The sequence below is a fragment of the Psittacula echo genome (genome assembly GCF_963264785.1).
Source record: "Psittacula echo genome assembly, chromosome: Z".
In the NCBI taxonomy this organism is placed as follows: domain Eukaryota; kingdom Metazoa; phylum Chordata; class Aves; order Psittaciformes; family Psittacidae; genus Psittacula; species Psittacula echo.
Genome location: NC_137742.1, coordinates 27,101,326 through 27,120,968, shown reverse-complemented (window position 1 = coordinate 27,120,968; position 19,643 = coordinate 27,101,326). Strand labels below are relative to the sequence as shown.

At 40.1% G+C, this 19,643-nt stretch overlaps 1 protein-coding gene across 3 annotated transcripts in view; it reads left to right on the top strand.

Annotated features, from left to right (window-relative positions):
- The window catches only part of IQGAP2 (IQ motif containing GTPase activating protein 2), a 141,873-nt gene that overhangs the window by 112,294 nt on the left and 9,936 nt on the right, over window positions 1-19,643 (top strand). For all 3 annotated transcript variants that reach the window (XM_080637049.1, XM_080637047.1, XM_080637048.1), the window contains 16 exons: window positions 504-665; window positions 2,037-2,179; window positions 2,943-3,113; window positions 4,671-4,754; window positions 5,433-5,504; window positions 5,665-5,734; window positions 6,055-6,263; window positions 6,947-7,096; window positions 7,878-8,041; window positions 8,680-8,904; window positions 9,547-9,687; window positions 10,014-10,098; window positions 11,577-11,809; window positions 13,628-13,760; window positions 17,950-18,052; window positions 18,950-19,091. In XM_080637049.1, the coding sequence (XP_080493175.1) occupies window positions 504-665; window positions 2,037-2,179; window positions 2,943-3,113; window positions 4,671-4,754; window positions 5,433-5,504; window positions 5,665-5,734; window positions 6,055-6,263; window positions 6,947-7,096; window positions 7,878-8,041; window positions 8,680-8,904; window positions 9,547-9,687; window positions 10,014-10,098; window positions 11,577-11,809; window positions 13,628-13,760; window positions 17,950-18,052; window positions 18,950-19,091 (2,287 nt within the window). The remainder of the gene's footprint in view (window positions 1-503; window positions 666-2,036; window positions 2,180-2,942; window positions 3,114-4,670; window positions 4,755-5,432; window positions 5,505-5,664; window positions 5,735-6,054; window positions 6,264-6,946; window positions 7,097-7,877; window positions 8,042-8,679; window positions 8,905-9,546; window positions 9,688-10,013; window positions 10,099-11,576; window positions 11,810-13,627; window positions 13,761-17,949; window positions 18,053-18,949; window positions 19,092-19,643) is intronic.

The window sequence follows — 19,643 nt, the reverse complement described above, 5'->3', positions numbered from 1 at the left end:
GACTAGGATACTTAGTGTTTAAAGACTTTGCTTGAGGCGATCAGTTTTTATTGCCATTTTGTACGGTAAAAGTGAACATTAAGGTTTACAGCTTATAACCTAATGACTTCAGGTTTCTCTAGAAGTCTCCCAAGTGATCAGCAGATGATGGCCTTTCTGTTAGGGCAGACTAAGTGCAGGGGTACCTACCGTCCCCAACTTCTGCTCTGGTGTCATCTGGTGTGTCACTTGATGGGGGGGAGCAGCTATGCCCTCAAATCATTCTCCTTTGTGCTGCATCCCAGCATGGGTGGAGTGTACCCTTTCTATCTAACAAGCTTGCTGTTCTCCAAAATACTTGTCCTTACAAGCATGAAGGATGCTGCTAATGGATGAAGCACTGAATTACTGAGTATGTCATTCTGTCTGTGTGTGCCAACATTAGAAGTCCGTTATCAAGGTTGCTGGAGGCTAGAGCTATGGGTGCATAATCTACTTAATTTTCTGTCATTATTTTACCCTAGTGGCTGTTGGAACATCAGTGATTAATAAGAGCTTGGAGAAGGGTGATTCACAGCCAGTCCTGATGATACTGCAGTCCAAGTTTGGATTAAGAGTGATTCCTGAGCGTGCTGAAACCTACTTCAGGAACCTCTCTGAAGCCAAGAATCTGAAAGCTAGAGAAGGTAAAAAACTTCCTGAATAGCACAGTTCCATGCGTCTGTATTACGGAGACAACTGGAAAACCAGCACAGAAGTTTTACTTAAAATCACTGTAAACTGAGGAAGGCAGTTGCTGGTTCTAAATCTTTTGAGAAGTGTCATACTTGTCCAAGAGCTTTTTGTGAGATGCTGAACAGTTTTGTGTGTCATCCAGACCACAGTACATGCTGATGAATGAGTCTAGCTATTTCTAGAGTCTAGCTATTACTTTCTAGAGTCTCAAACTAGCCTCTGAGTGAATTTATGACAGCTTCCTGACTGTCAATAGAGTAGTCCACACCCTCAGAAAACCATGTCATTTTCTGATGTATGGGTGTTGGGTGGTTTTTTGTTTGGTTGGTTTGGGGGGAGTATGTTGTTTGTCTATTGTTGGTTTTTTTGTTGGTTTAGTTTGGTGTTGTTTTGTTTGGGGGGTTTTTGTTTTCTTTTCTGGTTTAGTTTCTTTTTTTGTTTGGTTGTTTTTTTGGTTGTTTTTTTTTTTTTTCTGGTAGTAGGTGCAGAAAAGCATTAGGCTGCACAATTCAGCCTTACAGGTTTCTGTAAAGAGCAAGGCAGGCTGTGCCAGAGTGTCCATGGTCCATTTGTGGTCCCTAGGCATTGCCAGAGCAGCAGGTATCAGCAAAAGCTAGGCTAGAACCTGCCTATAGCAGGATGATGGGATGTTCTGTCATGTTAGAGCTGCAAGCTGGTCATAGCTAATGCAGCCAAGATTAGCTAACAACTACGAGAAAAAGTTACTGTCAATGTAGTACACTTTCTTAGAGTAGGTGGACATATTTCATCCTGCAGCATGGGTTTAAGAGAGCATTTTGTACAACTGCCCTTCTCAGATTTACCTTGGGGCCTTGTCCATGAGGAAATGAGGCTTTTCCTGTCTGTCAGGATACAGCCTTGTTTACCAAAGCATTAAACAAGACAATGTGGGTATAGAAAATGTCCCATGTGAGGTAGGTGTCAATAAAGCCAGCATCTGGCTAGAAGACAAGAACAACATTTTTTTATAAACAGTCTCAGTTCCACTTATGTGAGTGTTGATGGAAGATATAGTGCATGCTGTTTCAGAAGCAAGCACTGATTCAGTGTGTTGGGGTTTGGAGAACCTGGCAGAGGACCTGTACTACATCACAGCTGTTTCATTCTAAAAGAATGATCCTGATCCACCTAACAGAATATTTTGAAAACATCCTTACTAGAAAAATGGCCCAAGATATACAGTACCTTTGCATGTAAAATGGCTTTGTAGCAAACGCAGAGATGAGAAATGAGTAGGAAGAGCTGTAATGTAGCAGTGTAGCAGGGCACAGATGTGTACTAATGGAACGTATTGCTCTTAGATTCTAATGAAAGTCCATGGATTAAACTGGTAATGAAAAACCTGTATGATTACTATTACAATGTGGAAACTGAGGAAGGCACCTGTGATGCCCCCGAAGGAGTTGTACCGAAAACTTCATGGTTAACTGGTGAAGAAATCCAGGTAGGTGGCTGAAATGTTTGCTTTTATTGCAAATGCAGCATAAGCATTTGAGAGAGATAGCAAAACATGTCAATATCAAGGATTGAGCCTGTGCTGGGTAAGACTTAAGATCACTTTAGCTGCTTCTGACAATAGCAGCAACTTAAGGCTAAGCAGTGTTAGCGCAGTTTCCTGTCTGATGTCTGACAATGCTTCAGGGACTTCCTAAATGGAAGCTACAGCATACTTTTTAATGACCACCAGCAGACACTGATGGAGGAAAGTCTAATAGCTTCCATATCCTTTTATATTTTTTTGGACTTCGCATTGGTCTGTGACAAGGAATTTCATGATGTATTCAGGGGCATGCGGAAGCACTTTTTATGTTTAAATCTAATTATCTGACAGCATTCTTGTACCTCCAAGTTCAATAGGACAAGTGTGATACTTGAACTTTCTTACTGTAGAGATTTTGCATTAACATGAAATATAACTTAGAACAAAGTAGATCACACAAGCTTCTGCACAATCAGGGTTTTTTATTTGCAATGATAACAAAGTAGCTTTTCCTTCATATTGATAAAACTCTGGGGTTAAATAAGAGAGGCTTGGATGGGATAAACAGAAGCTGTACATGGAGGGGTTGGACTACACAATCTCCAGAGGTCCCTTACAAACCTAATGATTCTGTGATATGGTAGAGAGAATACAGAGCAAATTCCAGGATGGTTTTGGCATGAGGTTTTTTTCTGTTAAATGACCTTTTTCCATGATTTCTTAACAGAGCATTGTCGGGCAAGTTACAGCAGATTACAATCGAGAGCAGCTGTGGCTTGCTAATGAAAATCTGATTGTTCAGCTGCAAGCCCGAGCAAGGGGATTCTTAGTCAGAAAAAATTATCGGGAGAGAAAAGCTTACCTTCAAAGCCAGGAACCATCTGCCATCAAAATACAGGTATTGTTCTAGAATGGGAAGGTGACAGGGCTTGGGTAATTTTCTGCATGTGGCAGATGATCTGGCTGATTCCTACCACTGACAAAATTTTCAAATAGGTGTCTCTACCTGTTTTCCTGATCAGCAATTCAAACTTCTACACCTGCAAATATGCTCTTGTCCTCATTGGAGAGATTGTGTTTTTAAATAACAAATACCAGTTTTAAAAGAATGGCTCATACCCACCTGCAGTCTAAGTTATTTCAGTGAAGAAACTCAGAAATACATAGCCCTGGCTTTCTTTTCAGCTGTTCAGGTCTTGTGTGGTACACCTTACTATGCATAGTACAAAATCAGAACGCATTTGTTGTGTATTGAAGCAAAAATTCCTTGGCAAAGAACTGCTTAGGGAATACATTCCTTTCTAGACTACCCCCAGTTGGAAGTGGTTTGCCTCTGCTCCTTGAAGTCATAGCTGGGTAGGGAGTGGCAGCCACTCTGGTGTTCTCAGGCTCTGGCAGTGTTTCTTCAATGCCTTCGGTTTTCAGAACTCTGAAAAGAGTAGAAAGAAAACTTTCTGCTGAGAATGTGAACATGGACAGATGCATGCACAGTGGTTTTAAATGGTGAAACAGCCACCTCCCACTAGAAGCAATTTATACCAGTCTTGAAAGACGATCACTCAACCTTCCAAAAATAACAGAAGAATTTACAACTGATGTTTTCTAATCTATAATAACTTTATTTAACAACTCATGATAATGATTTTACCAGTAGCAGCTGTCACTGGGATTAGCTTTTTGCTTTCTGGCATGGTGTCTAAGCCCCGCAAAGGACTGTGCTATTCTGTGAGAAATTCAGGGTCTGCAAACAGGTTCAAAAATATGTAGAAATGTAGATAAATAAAGTTGATCTCTGATTGTTTTCTATGGGCATTAAAATAGAAATGAATTATGAAAAGACAGTAAGTGGAAGAAAAAGCTGGAGTCATTGGCTGGATGGAGATGAGACGCAAAATATGTAAAGGTGGTAAGAATATCAGTTATTCCTGTCATCGGGTTCCTTACCAAGAGTTTGTTTCTGAGCTAGCAAAGGAAGAGCCAAGTGAGGGAATTGGGAGCTTGTAATTTGTGGTACAAGATGATCCTGAGTGACCCTGGAAGATCAGAGACTTGGGAAGGAGTCCAGGCCAAGAACAATGGGGGTCCAGCTAGGTAGGGAACAGCTTTTGGACATAATGGACAAGAACTGGCAGAGTATTCCCTGTGTGGGATGAAGCCAGTGACAGGGATACTAAAGGATATGGGTGTACTGGAGATAAGAATATTCTTATCTCTTTCCCTCCCTTCAGCGAAGGGAAGGAAATGGCATTGGAAAACAAACTTTGTGCTAAGATTGGCCAAAATTAATATGAAATGTATCAGGGCACCTAAAAATATAAAGGCAAGCTTGCTTACACCTTAGTTATCTTTTTACCACAATGGCAGTTTTTATCTATGTGATAAACATTGTTGGTAATTTTAGTGTAAATATGCATTTCTTGTAAGTCGTAATGGTCTCCTGCATTTTATAAAACAGGCTTTCTGGAAAGGATACAAACAAAGGAAAAGCTATGTTGACAGACTAAAGGTGCTTCAAGGCAATGTTGCTGCTATTGTTAAGGTAAGTTCCCCCTACGTTTTGGTGCCTGAGCATGTTTTGTCCCTTGGCTTGGTCCTCCACCACCTAGAAATCAGAGACTAGGAACACAAACAGGAGAGACTTGTGCTCCAGAAATTTTGATGGTGTTGAACGTTGTTTAATTGACAGGGTAAGTGAATCACTTCTTGGAAGTTCTGTGTTTGACTTCTATCAGGCTTTCCCGAACTTAAGTATCTCCTAAGAGATTTACTTATACTTCCCTTTCCATAATGCTAAATTAGAAAATATTTGAGTTGACAGTGTGTTACATTTCACTAAAAGCTGTAAAATCTGTTTGAAAAGTGTTCACTTTTCTGAGACGCTGATGGGATATTATGTCATGAGTATTGCAGATGGATATGGTCTCCTGTGTCTGAAGGAGACTGGCTTACAACTGAGAGCTGAGGCTTGAAGGTAGAAACTGCTTCCAAAGATAATGCTACACACAGGTGGTTAGACCCTCCAGCTCGATTTGCTATTTCAGTCAAAGCCTATTAATCTGGTCACTGAACTGTAGGAGCCCAGTGGTACAGTCATCTGTGGTGCTGATCATGAGAACAGTATGCCTGCATAACAGGACTCTCAGAAGCAAGTTTAAAACATGCACGTGCAAACAGTTTGTGCGGTGTCTGTTAAGTTTTTATTTTATTTAAATTTCAGATTCAGTCATGGGTCAAAATGTGGCTTGCAAAGAGATCTTACAGGAAACGTCTGCAGTACTTCAAGGATCATGTAAGTCCTTTTCCTGCATTCTGGATGTGAAGCATTAAAATAGGGTAATATAACTGTACGGGCAGTTTTGGGAATCTCAGGAAAGAGATTCTGCACTGTGTGTTTCTGAGCAGAAATGTGTCATAACTAGACTCTTTTGCCTAACTTTGGTCCCTTTCAGAATGATGAAATTGTGAAGATACAAGCATTTCTCAGAGCAAACAAAGCCAGGGAGGACTACAGAACACTAAGTAAGTGGTTAACAGTTGAATGCTGCATGTTTGGAGAAAAGTATGATGCTATGTTCAATTTTTTTGTTTGTTTGTTTTTAAACTTTCACCTGGGGTTTCTCAATCTCCTATTCCCCTTCAAAAGCAGATACAAGTGTTTGCAAACGAGTTGTTTTACAGCTAAAAGCATTTTGGTTAACTGTACTTACACAGTATGACAAAAATACTGCTCTAACTGGCGTAAATTTCCCTCTAAAGTTCCAGTTTTCTGAGGGTTTTAGGAGTCTTATGTCAACAAACAGTATTACGCCAACTAACAAGCCTATTTACTTCAACTATAGTTGGTGCTGAAAATCCACCTCTGACTGTCCTGCGCAAATTTGCTTACCTCTTGGACCAAAGTGACTTAGACTTTCAAGAAGAACTAGAAGTAACAAGGTTAAGGGAAGAAGTGGTTACAAAAATTCGATCCAATCAACAGCTGGAGAAGGACTTGAACTTAATGGATATAAAGATTGGACTGCTGGTGAAAAACAGAATCACTCTTCAGGTCAGCAGGCTCAGTTCAAGCCCCCTTGGTAACATGCACTGAGCACTTCTGTGTGTTGAAGGAGCTCAGGATTACACAACCAGAGCATGGCTGAGGCTGGAAGGGACTTCTGGATGTCCTCTGGCCAAACCCTGCTGCTCGAGCAGGGTGCCCAGGACCATGTCCAGATGGCTTTTGAGTACCTCCAAGGGTGGAGACTTTACATCTCTGAGGAACCTGTGCCAGTGCTTAAGAATTAGTTAAAATACTCCTGGTAAATTAAGCACTTTCTTTGCATGTCATAACTAATCTCGTCGAAGTACCTTGCAGTAGATGTTGTTCTGTTGTCCTGAGTGGTATGGTGGTCTGCTACTGAATGTCACTCTCTTTTGCTACTTGTGGACAACAGTAATTGCTTAGCAGACTTCAGGAGATTGGAGTAGAATTCTCTGATCATACTAGAGAGCTTGTTCATTGTTAACTAAATGATGAATGAGCTTGTACATGAGATCAGTTTCCCAGATGATCACTGTTGGCAAGCCATACTGGTGACAAGATAAAGATGTTCAAAAGACTGGTTAGTGAATGGAGGAGCAAAATATACAAAGTTGTTAATAAAGTTAGCATAGTTTGGAATATGTTAATTTTTCCAATTTGCCTTTTTTGTGAATACATAATCTAGACTTTTGATCATCTGTCTGCAGGATGTGGTACTGCACAGTAAGAAACTTAACAAAAAGAGCAAAAGTCAGTTGGAAGAGATGGTTATGGTTGATAAACAGGGTATCAAAGGTTTGAGTAAAGAGAGAAGAAAGAAACTGGAGGCTTATCAACATTTGTTCTACCTTTTACAGGTAAGTATTAATGTAAAAAATTGACAAGGCAGGAAATTGCTGAGGAAAAACTACACATATATTGCTTGCTTTAGTGATTGTGGTAGTGATTATGAAAAAATTTCTGCTGTAGTATGCGAACTGCAGCAAACACTAGGATCAAGTTCTAGTATTTCCTGTAATTGAGAGAATCCTTCATGTCTTTAAAACATTCAAAAAATATAGCTGTTTTTTCTTAGAATAACTTCAGTCTGTACTGAAGCCAGAGAGAAATGTTTTCCTCTGTATCACTTAGTACATGTAAATTACTGTCCCTATTATTGTGCATTATATGTTGTGGAAAGGAAGCTTCTGCATTATATACTGTGCAGCTGACAGTATATAATGTATCTGTTCTTGTCGTCTTTTTATCTCATCCCACTAAAGTTTTTCTAGAAGAATTTCAGATCTTCCCAGGGCAGTCGCTCTCTAATACCTAGGTGGACATGTAGTATGCTATGTCATGTTGGTAGATAGCCATTGTCATTTGGTAAAATGTCATTGTCATTGGATCCATGGACCTAACGTACAGGAGTACTGTTCAGAGATTACAAATAAAATCCTTACTGGTGTTAATCACAGATATCTAATTGTGCAATATTCAGTGTTTCTTATGCCTCAGGATTTGGAAAAAAGTAAAGCCAGTGTGGAAAAGTCACATATACAGGAACAAACATAAATGCTTTTAGATGAAAATGTAGAGAGCGCTGCCCCCTAGTTTGTCCTGGAACAATACTATTTCAATCATTTGTTTTTTTCACAGACTAATCCCACATATTTGGCAAAGCTGATTTTCCAGATGCCACAAAACAAATCAACCAAGTTTATGGATACAGTCATCTTTACTCTATACAACTATGCCTCCAATCAACGAGAAGAGTATCTGCTTCTCAAACTCTTCAAAACTGCTCTAGAAGAGGAGATAAAGTATGTGCAAAGCAGACTTTAGTTTATTTGTGTTGGAGACTGTTCAATGAATACTTCATACCTAAAAGAATTTGATGGTTAATCTTTAAGATGTTGTAAAATTAGATACATACTTTTGTTTCTAGAGAAAACTGTTTTCAGCGTAACTTCTTTGTTAACTCAAGCTATTTCCAATTAATGAAAAAATTATTCTATGGTGGACAATATTTTTGTATGAAAAAATAGCTTGAAAAAAAGCAGACACTTGAGTTTCTTGCTTTGTGCTTGAGTATTTGACGGTAGAGTAAGTCTTTCCTTTCTCAGCATAAATGTTCTATAAGTGGAGGGTAGTGGCTTGTTATCCTAAAAAAATAAAATCTTATTTTATGCCCTTAACAGGTATCTGCTGAACAGGTATTTGTGCCTGAATCAGGTATATATTAGCTGCCATTAGCTATGCTATGTTCCAGGGACATTATTATAACACATATAGAATTCAGGTAGTAATTTCTATAATCTTATTTTATTTGAAAGCCTAAGAAACAGACTGTATAAACCTGTTTCATCATAGAAAAGGAATAATTTTAAATGTGTGGGTTTTGAACAAATGCATAAAGGCATACATAAGTCAGATCTGAACTAATCTGTTCTTGATACAGCTCTAAGGTAGACCAGATACAGGATATCGTTACTGGAAACCCCACAGTCATTAAGATGGTCGTCAGCTTCAACCGAGGTGCTCGTGGACAGAATACTCTGCGCCAGCTCCTGGCCCCTGTGGTGAAAGAGATCATGGAGGACAAGTCCCTCATAATCAACACTAGTCCTGTGGATGTATACAAGTCATGGGTAAACCAGCTAGAAATGCAGACTGGTGAGGCCAGGTGAGTGAGGAAGCTGGACATACTGTACTATTTCAATACTTGAGGGATCCCTCATTTCTGCTGTCCCTTTCCTTCTCTGACAAATTGCACTTGTGCCCATGCATCCCTTCCCTACCTTCCTGCAGTATAATGAAAGTTTGGGGGCAGAAATGCTTGAAAAACATGTACTTTAACCTGTTCTGAACAACAAAGGGATACTTTCCTGGTCATGAACTTCAAAGTCAACTACTTAAGCATTATAAGTGTAGTAGACTATGCCACGGAAGAATTTGTAGCCTTTTGCCCAGTTTTTATAACAGCATGCCAGTAGTGTTGCAGGCTGCTGAGGAGCTATGCTGGACTGGGATGTGGAGATTAATTTAATCCTTAAACTAGGATTCCCCTTTTGTAATTAAGGGAAGATACATGATGGCGTGTGCACCCCCACCTAAACAAATTGCCACCCTCCAAAACCACAATGCTAATACGTTTAAGACTTTCGTAACTTAGCTAACTTCAGCTTTATTTGTCTGACTTTCTCTTCTTTTTTTTTTTTTTTTTTATTCTTCTGTTCACTGATGTCATTTACAAAGTAAAAAAAAAAAAAAAAAAAAAAAGACCTCAGATACATTTAGCCTGGTTTAATATCTGTTTGCTTCACAGCAAATTGCCATATGATGTAACCACAGAACAAGCATTGACACACACAGAAGTGGTCAATAAACTGGAATCATCAATTCAGAGTTTACGAGCAGTAACTGACAAAGTTCTCACGACCATATTCTCCTCTCTCAACATGATGCCGTAAGTGCTGACTTAGGAAGATGCAGTTCATGTGCACAGTGAAGCTCCGCTTGAAATTCACTGATAGGCATCCTTTCAAATTACATGGTTTCCGATATGTGCCTCTCGGATGATTTCCCCAGTAGAGGGAGTGGTTTCTCCACTTCTGCTCTACTTTATCAGGCTCATGAAAGACTCCCTGTTCTTGAAACTTCTGTTTTCCGTTATCACCTCATTTTATGTTTCAAGTGGCTGTAAAAAAAACCCAGTTACTTGGCTGACTAGAATAACTGGTTTATGTTTTAAGTCTTTCCAATATTTTTCTTTTTCATCTGTTCTACATGTAGTTATGGAATGAGATACATAGCCAAAGTTCTGAAGAGCTCGCTCCATGAGAAATTCCCAGATGCAACAGAAGATGAACTATTGAAGGTAGACACGTGAAGGGAAACTGTCAGCAGCTTGTACTGCCAAAGGGGATTTTGATTGACACTAGGCATTCTAAGGAACTAAGAACACCAGCATTTACTGAAGTAACTTGGCACTTCTTGGGTTGCAAAGGGGTATTCTTAGAAGGCTGAAGTTTATCTGAATCCTCTCGGGGTTTGTGCTTGTACTATGATCCTTACCATCAACAGTCCTTTCACAGAGAAGATTGGTCATATACCTTCCCTCAAGTTGTTATCAAAAAAATACCATATTAAAAAATACATTAATATTATAATATAAATACAACGAGGAATGGCTTTAAAAATGAATTGCAAGTAGATCATTACATTATCTTAAAGATGCTTACAAGAGCTGTAGGAATGACATTTGTACAGACTGAAAAGTAAAGTGTGAATAATGGTACTGACATGCTGGCCATCGCTCACCAACCACAGCCAGGGTTCCTCTTCAGAGGGCTTAAGAAAATTGCTCCACAAGCCTTCCAGCTAGCTGAGAGACTGTCAACTCTCTCAAATTAGAACTATTTGCACTTCGATAAAGATGCTTTCATTAGTGTTTAATGACATGGTTCTAAAATAACAAGCCATTCATTTTAATGATACTTCCCCATTATTCTTCAAAAAGATATGGTTCAGTGTTTAATATATATACATATATATATATATGGTGCATACAGGGCTTCAAACTCAGTTGAAAAATTAATTCTACTTTTATGTGGTTTAACAATGAATTGGAAATCCTTGCATGCACCATTTATGTGGTATTCCTGTCCACCACTCCAGAAACACAGATTAAGTCATTGCTCAATTTGTGGAGAAGCAAATAAAAAAGGCAGGCAAGTAGAACATAAGGCACCCAATTGAAATTCTAGTTTGAAACATGTAAACTGGAAGTTCTGCATGTGACTACACAGAGGCAAATTGCAGAAAGAAAAGTCCTGCCTGTCCTGAGATCAGGAATGACTCAAAGCCACCATCCTCACAATACAAATTACTGTAACATCATTATGGATATTGCAGTTTGGAAAATCTCTAATCTTTTAGGTCTGCATGTTGTCCTCATGAGAAACAGTGGATCACTTGTCAGTGAATGCAATAAATGCTGGCAGACATCTGTAGCAAATAAGCCTCTGGAGCTGCACCTTGCAGAATCTGGAATAAAGAGTTGTGTTTGTCTTTGTGTTCAACTCAATGCCTTGCATTAGCTGACCTAAAACCACCACCAAATACAGATGTGATTGTCAAAGTCGGTAATTAACATTCACAGAGGTGTTGCAAGAGGCACATGCTGTAAAAGACCACAGGCTCTTTAAGTTAGCTACATGGTAACATATATGCCTTAGAGGTTCTTCTAAGCACTGGTTTCAATGGGTCTAATTCAGAAGTAGAAATGATTGATTATGTTTTGTTAAATGTAATTACTGTGTGTGAACGGAAGATCTCCTTATTTTTTCTTTTTAGATTGTTGGCAACCTCTTGTACTATCGCTACATGAACCCTGCCATTGTTGCTCCTGATGGCTTTGATATCATTGATATAACAGCTGGGGGCCAGATACACCCTGACCAGAGGAGGAACCTAGGTTGTGTGGCAAAAGTCCTTCAGCATGCTGCTTCTAACAAACTGTTCGAAGGAGAGAGCGAACATCTATCGTCTATGAACACCTACCTCTCACAGACATACCAGAAGTTCAGGTATGCAAGGCCCTTACAAATACCTATACAATAAGAGCTCTCCTCTAGCAAGTGGACTCCTTGTCTACAGAAATTCCTTGCTTAGAGTTAAAAATGTTGAGTGATCTGCCATAGAAGAAATCCTCACTGTTGAGGAAGTTGAAGCAGGAGTAACAGAATGTATTTCTGCTTGAACATTACATTGAGAACTCATCACCTCTGCTGTCTTGGTTGCAGTAAGGCTTCCTTACTGCAAACACAGATTGTAAGAGCAGCATGGATTAATCCATTATCCAGCAGAAATAATGTGTTCTTTTGGTTGGGAAGACAGTCGAATGTTTTGTCTGAACTAAAAAAATGGGCAGGAAAAGGTTGTGGTTTCCGTTTTTATCCTTTCATCTTTGCAGAGAGATTCCACAGAGATTTTATTTTCATCTTGCACGCTCATAGGAATTTGCATGTTTTGCTATACTCTGGAAACAAGTTCTTTGGGATTGTAGCCCATCTTTTCGGGTGATTGCTATTATTAGCTTAAACTGAGTCTTGAGTTGTTGAGTCTTGAGACAAACTCATTTTCAGAACATGTCTTTAATGTCTGCCCTTCATGAGATTAAATGCACTGTTCATAGGGTTTCCTTAAGAAATCAGCCATGAACAGAAAGATACTTAAAATTAGTCATTCTCTTTAATGCAGTACTTAAGGGCATGACATAATCATGAAGAAATAATAGGGTAAAAAGTGTTATAGTAATAATAACAAATGCTAATGAAAAAGCCTACTCTTCATTGTTGGCCCTTTGATTGCTACAGAAGGAAGAATTCCTCTCCTAATTAAGCTAACTTTATACAAAACTGAATCGCTGGGTGGCTGTGCTCTGCTCTTTAACTAAACCCTCCTTAGTCACCAGCGATGGCTGCTCTCTGCTGCCTGTTTCCCTTGTACTCACCCAGCAACTGCAAATGCAGCAGTAGCTATGTTAAAAGCTACCAACCCTGCCTAGATTTTTTACTGTGCATTTATGAACTTGTGCAGGAATTTGTCTAAACCCTTCTTAAACCTTTGAGATCATTTGCCTCCACAAGCTCCTCCTGTAGCTGTATTCAGAAGTTTGCTACCTGTCGGTTAAAACAGTGCTTCCTTTCATTCATTTGAAAATAGTATTTTTCTACTACTTTTATTGCATACCCCTTTGTCCCGTAACTGTGGGATTTGATGAATAAATTTTGCACCTATCTTACTCAATGCCACCGTTATTTTGTGCAACTTGATCATATCCCTGGGCTTTTTCTCTCTAAACTAAGGAATCCCAGTCCCTTTTTTCTTTCCTGTCTAGGAAAGATAGAACACTTTGTGATTTGTATTCATGTGTAAATGCACTGCCTCCAAAGGTTTCCTTCAAACACTAAATGTAGATTGCAGATTATAAGACAAATATAACACATGGGGACAGACTTTTTAGCAGGGCCTATTGCAATAGGGTGAGGAGTTTCGGTTTTAAATTGAAAGAGGAGAGATTCAGGCTGGACATGAAGATGAGATTTTTCACACTAAGGGTGGTAAAATACTGGCACAAATTGTCCAGTGTGGTGGTGGATGTGCTGTCCCTGGGGACATTCAAGGCCAGGCTGGATGTGGTTCTGGGCAACCTGATCTAGATGAAGTTGTTCCTGCTCATTGCAGGGAGGAGTGGGCTAGATGCCCTTTGAATTGACCCTTTCAATGCAAACTACTCTATGATTCTATATGTCAAAGACTTGATTGTGTGTTTTTGTTTTATACAGGCTAACTGAAATGACTTTATAGGGGGCAATTACAGAATCTTTCTCATTTTCTCTTAGGAATTTTTTTCAAGCAGCATGTGATGTTCCTGAACCAGAGGAGAAATTCAATATTGATGAATACTCTGACATGGTGACCCTTAGCAAACCTGTCATATATATCTCCATTGAAGAAATTATCAATACCCATTCAGTAAGTCAATGAAAATATACTAATCAACAGACTAATGTTCAGATTATTAAATACTTGCGACAAACACTCTAGGGGAAAGCCTTAGTGTTTGCCCTTCCTTTTGAAATAACTTCATCAATTCATCTCTGAAGCAGTCTGGAATTGAGTATTTGTTTTTTCCTAGAAGGCTGCTTCCATGGAAAAGCACCATTTTGAATAATAATTAGAATATAACATTTTTCTGATGGGAGGGAGGCACATTTTTGTTCTAATCTAGTGTGACATTCCTAACTTATTTATATTTATGATCATTTTCCTGTCTTGGCTAAGAAAGTGGCACTAATTTGAAGAAGTTCCTTTGACTCTGGGAATAGAGGAAAAGTCAGTGTATTTCATGACTCTGGTGTTCTGTCATATGTTTTGTTGGAAGCAGATGCAAAAGTCTGATTTAGAAGGACTCAAGCTGTGGCATCTTGCCAATTCTTTATCATGGGTAAAGAAAAGATTAACTGCAGTCTTTAGTATGACTCATTATGGTGTAATTTAAATGTCTACCACATGGCCCTTCTAATGCTGGGATATTTCTATCTGTTTCCTGGCTTGCAAACTATCCCCTGCAATGCCCTCCTCTCCCTCTACCAGCTCCCCAGATAAACAAACACCACTCTCAACAAGCACAAAAACACCAAGAAGAACACTAATAACCTGGTCTGTTAAAAAACGTATATACTGGATTGCCTTTTGTGCCTATTCTTTCTCTTTTTTAAGGCATAGACCTATGCCTGCATGTTACATGATCAGTGGTTACATCAGTCTTGGTCAAAACTCCTTTTAGTGGGTCTTATTGCATGTCTAAGGTGTTATTTGATCCTAATGTGATGAAGTATTACTATGCAATTTTATATTAGCTGATAAAATACCCAACAAAATATGAGGTAAATTAATGAAAATAAATTGCCAAACAAATGCAGTCAAGCAGATGGTCTTTTTTGATAATATGATTATGCGCATTTGCCTGCCTAGAGGAATCAAACAATTAGGTCCTTTGGCAGCCTGAGGCTTTATCTGAGTTGCCTTCTCCCACTGCACCTTCCTTGCAAATGTAAATTGAACTTTCTATTCTGCTCGTGCAGCTCAAAAAATTGGTTTGAATAAGAGGAGATGCATAAACATCTTGTCTTTTGTCATGCATTGTTCAGCTTCAGCAAAAGTTCTCAAATTTGCCCTCTGTCATCATCTCCCATGGCACTTGGCTACAATCAGTTTTCATTGCACAACTCTGTTGGCTGTAGCTGGAATGAGGGATGTTGCATTCATCAGCTTTGCTTCTTGGGTGCTTCTCGATATATCTCTTGCCTTCGCCCAAAAAAATTTGTCCTGTGAATGTCTTTTTCACTCTGTGCTTGTAAAGCATCAAGGTGGAGTTCTAATCAGTGCCTAGTGTTTCTCAGCAGGTCTCACAGTATCGTAGTCATAGAATCATAGAATCATAGAATAGTTAGGGTTGGAAAGGACCTTAAGATCATCTAGTTCCAACCCCCCTGCCATGGGCAGGGACACCTCACACTAAACCATGCCACCCAAGGCTCTCTCAAACCTGCCCTTGAACACTGCCAAGGATGGAGCATTCACAACCTCCCTGGGCAACCCATTCCAGTGCCTCACCACCCTCACAGTAAAGAATTTCTTCCTTAGATCCAATCTAAGCTTCCCCTGTTTAAGTTTGAACCCGTTACCCCTTGTCCTCTCACTACAGTCCCTAATGAATAGTCCCTCCTCAGCATCCTTGTAGGCCCCCTTCAGATACTGGAAGGCTGCTATGAGGTCTCCACGCAGCCTTCTCATCTCCAGGCTGAGCAGCCCCAACTTTCTCAGCCTATCTTCATACAGGAGGTGCTCCAGTCCCCTCATCATCCTTGTGGCCTCCTCTGGACTTGTTCCAACAGTTCCATGTCCTTTTTATGTTGAGGACACCAGAACTGCACACAATACTCCAAGTGAGGTCTCACAAGAGCAGAGTAGAGGGCAGGATCACCTCCCTCAACCTGCTGGTCACGCTCCTTTTGATGCAGCCCAGGATACAGTTGGCTTTCTGGGCTGCGAGCGCACACTGAATCCGGCTCATGTTCATTTTTTCATCGACCAACACCCCCAAGTCCTTCTCTGCAGGGCTGCTCTGAATTTCTTCTCTGCCCAACCTGTAGCTGTGCCTGGGATTGCTCCGACCCAGGTGTAGGACCTTGCACTTGGCATGGTTAAATTCATAAGGCTGGCATCAGCCCACCTCACAAGCATGTCTAGGTCCCTCTGGATGGCATCCCTTCCCTCCGGCGTATCAACCAAACCACACAGCTTGGTGTCATCGGCAAACTTGCTGAGGGCGCACTCAATCCCACTGTCCATGTCACCGACAAAGATGTTGAACAAGACCGGTCCCAACACCGATCCCTGAGGGACACCACTTGTTACTGGTCTCCAGCTGGACATTGAGCCATTGACCACAACTCTTTGCGTGCAGCCATCCAGCCAGTTCTTTATCCACCGAGTGGTCCACCCATCAAATTGATGTCTCTCCGATTTAGAGACAAGGATGTCGTGTGGGACAGTGTCTAACGCTTTGCACAAATCCAGGTAGATGATGTCATCTGCTCTGCCCCTGTCCATCGGTTTCGTAGCCCCATCATAGAAGGCCACCAAATTGGTCAGGCAGGATTTCCCTTTAGTGAAGCCATGCTGGCTGTCAGCAACCACCTCTTTGTTTTTCATGTGCCTTAGCATGCCTTCCAGGAGAATCTGCTCCAAGAGTTTGCCAGGCACAGAGGTGAGACTGAGTGGTCTGTAATTCCCCGGGTCATCCATTTTCCCCTTCTTGAAAACGAGGGTTATATTTCCCTTTTTCCAGTCATCGGGAACTTCACCTGACTGCCATGATTTTTTAAATATGATGGCCAGTGGCTTAGCAACTTCATTCGCCAGCTCCTTCAGGACCCGTGGATGGATGTTGTCAGGTCCCATGGACTTGTGTACGTTGAGGTTTTTAAGATGGTCTCGAACCAGATCCTCTCCTGCAGTGGGCCTAGGGTCTTCATTCTCACAGTCCCTGCGTTCGCCTTCCAAGACTTGGGTGGTGCGGTCAGAGACTTTGTCAGTGAAGACTGAGGCAAAGAAGTCATTAAGAACCTCAGCCTTCTCCAAATCCTGGGTAGCCAGTTCTCCCGATATCTTCCGAAGGGGGCCTACGTTGTCCCTAGTCTGTCTTTTACTCGCTACGTACCTGTAGCATCCCTTCCTAAAGTCAACAGTAGGTATAGTGTGAGGTAGCTGCTGCACATAAGAGAAACTTGTTTTAAACAGGTTAATGGTCATGGGCTTGTAGGGCTGAGTTCTGTCCTATAAGTACATCTGAAATGCCTTTCTCTTCTGGATGTAGGCTTTCTGGTTGTCAGTAAGTTTCTAGTGACCAGTATCTTTCAACTTGCAGTTTTTAAAATACTTCAAATCCTAGATTTTTTGCGTGCTTTGCTATAGCTAAATTCCAGTGATGCTTGATGACACTCTCTTTCCATTAGCTCTCCAAGTAAGGAACATTGCTTCTATAAGGAATGGACTGTTAAATCTAGCAGTCACTAATGCTGCTGGCTTTATCTAACTCAGCATGAGGTTACTTTTCTCATGGATAATGAGAGCCTGCTTTCAAGAAAATGTTATTGCCCTGTTCATGCTCTTTAGCTTGGCTTGGCAGTATTTTTGTGGGTTAAAGTTTTGAGGATGTGCCCAGGAGCAAGGGAAGTTATTGTGAACATGTTCACAAATCTCCTGCAACTTCCATTAGAAATTGTGCAGCAGTTGCCGCATAGCTGGTTTCTTGCTTTCCTGTCAGAAATGACTCTATTTGTATCACTGTTGCTGTTGTAAGCTACTGGGATATCTATATAGAAAATAGGTATCCCCACTTTGGAGATGATTGCCATAGAAGAACAGCAAGCTGTTTTGCAGCAAGAGCAATCCCAAATTCATAGTCCAGAACAGACCATGCTTCTCCACCCTGGGTCCTCAATAATCCTGATCACATCAGGTCTGTTCTACAGCATTGAGTCTCCAGATTTATCTCTTAAGTATAAAGACACTGAGAATGTTTGGGGCAGAAGAGGGAAGAGTGGAATTTTTACTTTATTTTTTTGGATGATACTTCATTTACATTTGTTTATAGCTACTCTTGGAACATCAGGATGCCATTGCCACTGAGCCAAATGACCTACTCAACGAATTGCTGGAAGGGCTGGGACCAGTTCCTGATGTTGAGTCTTTCCTTGGTATGCTGTTCTTCACCATTATGGTTAACTTCACTAAATGGGGCAGAATGAAATGGGGGCCTGATTTTAAATATTGTCGTGTCTCTCATAGTTACAGTTTGCTCATTTACTATAGAATTCTTTTCTGAACACTTCCTGTAATATCGCTCCATATAATTAAAATTTCATCTAATTTGCAAAATTCACTCTAAAGATTGATGTGATTAAAAATCCAAACATTGGTAATTTTTCAACTAGAATGATCCAGTTTTGCTCAAATTGCAGATAGAAAGCAAGTGATATTTTTTTTTAATATCATGACCTTAAGATATGCTACTATAGGCTAAGAACCTGGAAAATGTGCACAGAGAAGAGACAATTTTTTTATTCTGATACTTATAAAAAAAATTAATTTTTAAAAAGTTATGTAAATCTATTAGAGTTATAGGGAATAAATGTGACTGATATTTGCCTTAATTGTTGTAACATGTGAACTGTGTAGAAAGCAGCTAGGTTGTCATGGATTATACCAGCTTCCAAGTGAAAAGCCTGTTAATGTAGCTGCTACTCTTTCATTTTCCACTATCCCTGCATTTTTGGACAAATGATTATCATCATGATTGTATTCTTCTTTGAGAAGATGACTCGTGAGTCCCTTCCACATCAGTAGCTTGAAAAGCAAGAGTTGGTGGCATTTCCAAAATATTCTAACTGGACTTACGAATAACTGGCTTATGGGTCTGACTGTTCAATGTCCAGGAAAAAAAAAAAAAAAAAAAAAAAAATCCTGCTTCTAAATGGTAGGAATGGGTGCGCTGTTTAATAAACTTTTAGGTTTATTATCTAGGTTCTTGTTTGCTTTGTGCATTGAATCATGGGAGAACTGGCAAACTTAGAGTAAAAGATATTTCCTTACAGGAGAAGGAGCTGTTGATCCCAATGACTCTAACCGGGCAAGCACACTGAATCAGCTTGCAAAAACAGAGATTTCGCTGTCTCTAACAAGCAAATATGAGTTACGAGAAGGTGAAGATCAGGATCTCAAGAGCCTAATGATAAAGTATGTTTTGCTCAAAAACCTATATTTTTGGCAATGTTTTCTCTTTTTTGTTGTTTTGAAAGTTACTTCTACCGTGCTGTCCAGACTAGAGCATTTTTGAGGTACTGAGTGCACTCAGTTTTCCAAAGCCAGTTTCTGTTTGGTCTTACTCAGACTTTTGCAGAAGTCAGAGAAAGTGCCAATTCTTCCAGAAAACTTGCAGAAAGATAAACATGCTGCCAGTTGTGTTCTGGAGTATGACTGGATCATTATCTAGCCTACTAAGTGCTTTTCCATAAAGTTGTACAAGCATTCTGTTTTAAAAACCATAGCCCTGGGAAAGCAGAGATGAAAAGCCGTCTAGCCTTGTAAGGGATGGACAGTATCATGCTGTCCTCTCCTCCCCCTCAAAGGAAAACACTTCCTTGACTTACTGCCATCACTCATTTGAACCGGATGCGACTGTCACTTCTGCAGGAATAGTGCATGCTTTATCCAGGGAAAGAAAATTGTTTATTCTACTTGGTGAGCAAATTAAGAAATGGCCATTGGGGTACCCTGGGATATAGGCTA